General features: G+C 45.5%; 1 protein-coding gene across 1 annotated transcript; it reads right to left on the bottom strand.

Annotated features, from left to right (window-relative positions):
• Positions 1-1,709: 1,709 nt before the first annotated feature.
• On the bottom strand, positions 1,710-3,182 carry LOC308302382 (protein disulfide-isomerase-like; the record flags this gene model as incomplete). Its single annotated transcript, XM_080746635.1, has 1 exon — positions 1,710-3,182. One exon carries the CDS (start codon positions 3,180-3,182, stop codon positions 1,710-1,712), a length of 1,473 nt encoding a protein of 490 aa, XP_080602761.1.
• Positions 3,183-3,781: the final 599 nt, after the last annotated feature.

The raw sequence follows: 3,781 nt of genomic DNA, 5'->3' as shown, positions 1-3,781 counted from the left end.
CAGGCACATGCACACTGCACAGGCTCATTGGCAGAGGGCCATCATGAGAGGGGAGGGGGGGGGGTTGCTGTCATAATTAAGCCCATTAAGAAAACTAGAAGCTTGCCCGCCCAAAGGGCGACCTGGCCAACTCGGGAATAATGTAAATAGGGAATGAATGCCCCGCCCTTTAATGCAAACCCCATTATACCTGTTGTCATAGGATCCGTTTTGATGATCTGTTTGCCTGTGTCCATTTATGCCCATATATGGAGATATATATTGGTCGCTTATCTCCACAAATAGGCCAAAAGTTTGTTTTACCAATTATTACACTCTGTGAACATTTACGTCAACAAATCCCAAGTACAGGGCATCATCTGGGATACAATCCCTTTTATGCCCATATATGGAGATCCCTAACATAATCCCTTTCATGCCCATATATGGAGATCCCTAACAGCATCCCTTTTATGCCCATATATGGAGATCACTAACAGCTAACAGAATCCCTTTTATGCCCATATATCGAGATCCCTAACAGAATCCCTTTTATGCCCATATATGGAGATCCATAACAGAATCCCTTTTATGCCCATATATGGAGATCCCTAACAGAATCCCTTTTATGCCCATATATGGAGATCCCTAACAAAATCCCTTGTATGCCCAGTTGGTTGCTAGGGTAAAAAAACATGGTTGCTATGGTAAACAGTTGGTTGCTAGGGTAAAACCATGGTTGCTAAGGTGGTTGCTAACGTACACTAACAGACCAGCAACAACAGACTGTTGCTACAGCAACGTACACAAAGGTTTGTGTACACATGTGGTGTGATGTCATACTGAAGATATATGACATCACACCGTACACAAACAAAGGTGTGACGTGTGACGGACGGACGGCCGGTGGAGGTTTTCATAGTAAACTGCTCCCTGACGGTCGCAATAATTTAATGCAGAGACTTTCGCATTTATTGTAAGATAATTTAAATGACTGAAATTGCAGCTAAAGTAGGCCTACATTCATAATTTGTTAAAAGGTACATTTTTAATTATGGATGAAACTTTTGCCAAAGTTTACAAACGATACATTTTAATTGCACGCTTTTACTTCATGAAAAATCCCATTGTTGGTTTAATGGTGTAAAATAATTTCATCCATTAAACCAGTGGTTCTCAACTTTTTCAGGATGTGAATCCAAATTTGGTACTCTAGACTGATGACTGATCATCATCAAAATTAAGTCAGAGATACTTATGCGACCAATGCCTTTATTGGACCCTGCCTTCTTTTTGTCCCACACATTTATATATTCTATGTAAGCTTTTTTCTTTTCTTTTTTTTTATGTACAGTATTTAACAGTTAGTTAAATCAATGGTAGTGGACCAAAATTGAGTTATAGATACAAATCAATGATTGATTGACATAATATGCTTGTCCAAGATCAATGACATTATTAGACCCTGCCTTTTTTAGACCCAACATGAATTTGTAATTTTGCACCACGGAGGATGTGAACCCACAACCTCCACGGTAGTGGGCAGCTACTTTACCACTTTCCCAACCAAGGGTCTTCTTTTGAACTATTATGGTCCACATACTGTATACCTTCTGCGGAAGGTTGCTAAAGTACTGGTGGAGGTCCACAGAGACATGAAGGAGGTGTCGGTGACCAGGTTAAAGGTGCCTGAGGGTGGGCACGCCTTGACCTTTGTTTTCCCGCCCTCCTTATAAGTCGTCATGTTCGTTCTCTTCAGCCAGTACGTCACCCTCCTCGCCACCACTCTCCAAGAATCTGGTGAAGCCCTCAAGGGTTCTTTCTCCGTAGTAGTCGATGACCTTCCGGTCATCTCCCACAGGGAAGAATTTAAGCATGGGGAAGCAGTGAACCTTAATCGACTGCAGTTCATTGGCTGTCATGTCGATCTTGGCCACTATGATATCCTCACTGTCCTTGTACTGCTCTCCCAGTTTGTTCCAGACGGGTTCCAGTTGTGTGCAGTGTCCACACCAGGGTACATAGAAATCCACAAAGACATTCTTGGTGGGGTCGAAGACGACTTCTTCGAAGTTCTTGCCCACCAGGACCTTGACAGGGTTTTTGTCCCAGTCTTTGGGGATGTCCTCGCTCTGGTGCTTGAGTTTTCCCTCGGTGAGTAGTGTGCAGAATTTGATAATGTTTTCAGTGGTGATGGCCACTATTTCGGGCATCTTGTATGCTATCTTCTCCTCTTCCAGCGCGAAGACAAGGATGGTGGGGCATTCCTCCTTCTTCAGGCCAAAGGTCTTCATCATTTTGTCATTCACGTCAGTGTCCATGAAGACAAACAGCATCTTGCCCTTGAAGCCTTCTGCTGCCTTCTTGAATTGGTCCATTTTGTCCTGAAAGTCAGTAGCAGCCTTTGACATGAACATGAAGGCGTGGGACTTGACTCCTCCATGGAAGATCCTAGGGACAGTCTGCCTTGAGAACTCAGTGACCAGAGGACGCTGGTTGGCCTTAATGAAGTCTAGGAGGTTGGCTTCGGTAAGCTCTCCGTCAAAGGTGTTATGACCTTCATCAAACTTCTTGAAGAGGACAACACCGTCCTTGGACACCTCAAACTTTGAGTACACTTCGTCATCAGAGGTAATCCCAAATGGGATGTCATCTACGCCTTCTGCTGCTTTAACGAAGACCTTAGCGTCCTCAGATTCGGCATCCTTGAAGAAGCCAATGACCGCCACCTCATTTGCGACCATAAACTCTGCCTGCGCGACGTCGGCCAGGATGTCAACAGGGCTTGTGCGTTTCTTAAGCCACTTCACAATGTCATAAGCCTGCCTACCACCACGGTACTCAAGGTACTCGCTGCGTGACTCCTTGTCTCCTCCCTTGAAGAACACGATGGTCGGGATCATCGGGACATCGGAGCGGATCTTACAGCGGAGCTCCTTCTCCACTGTGACGTCTACCTTACCCAGGCGGATATCTGAGCCCACTGCCTTCAGCATGCCAGCTGCCTTGGCATACTCAGGGGCCAGCTCCTTGCAGGGGGCGCACCACGGCGCATAGAACGCCACCAGCAGGTTGGGATGGGCTTTCAGCGCCTCGTCGAAGTTACTCTTCTTCAGCACCAGGACGCCCTCTTCCTCTGGGATCGGATTCGGGGATGACCAACTGCTGGACACCAGTAGTGCACAGAGTAGGGCTAACTTCATAGCTACCAAAGCAAAGCCTTTGGTAAAGACCCTGGAAACAAGCATCTTTGCTTCAACCGTTAACTGCTAAAAAACACTGAACTTGAGTTCACTGAGTCAAGTCTAGAGCACGTCTATTTATACCCACAAACTCTCCAAGGCATCACAGCCTCACAGGTGACATCACCGTGACACTGTGATGTCACCGTGACTCAGAATCCCTTTTATGCACATATATTATGGGGATCCCTGATGTCATCGATATACATCACTGGCCAGATGGCCAAGACATGACCCATATCTGTGTGGCTGGTTGATAGGTATTTTGTTATGGTTCATATCATCTTTTTATCAATACATATTGTTGACCACTTGACCCTAAAGACACAGTGACTGTGTCCCGTTATACTCATATAAGGTCATGTACACTACAGTACCCACAAGGTCTCCGTCTGGTAGAAATCAGACCTTATCAACTGCCTGGAGCCTGTACCGAAAACAATGAGAATTGTTTTGGTTTATAAGGCTCAGTGTCATCCAGACACCAGCAAGGACATCTCTCCTCCCAGGAACCCTGTATATGGACTCTTTGTCTTGTGTTGAAACGTCATCCATTGACT

Source organism: Nannobrachium achirus (genome assembly GCF_963921795.1).
Source record: "Nannobrachium achirus genome assembly, chromosome: 17".
NCBI lineage: Eukaryota > Metazoa > Chordata > Actinopteri > Myctophiformes > Myctophidae > Nannobrachium > Nannobrachium achirus.
Note: the sequence above shows the minus strand (reverse complement) of the source record. Positions and strands in the feature narration are given on the sequence as shown.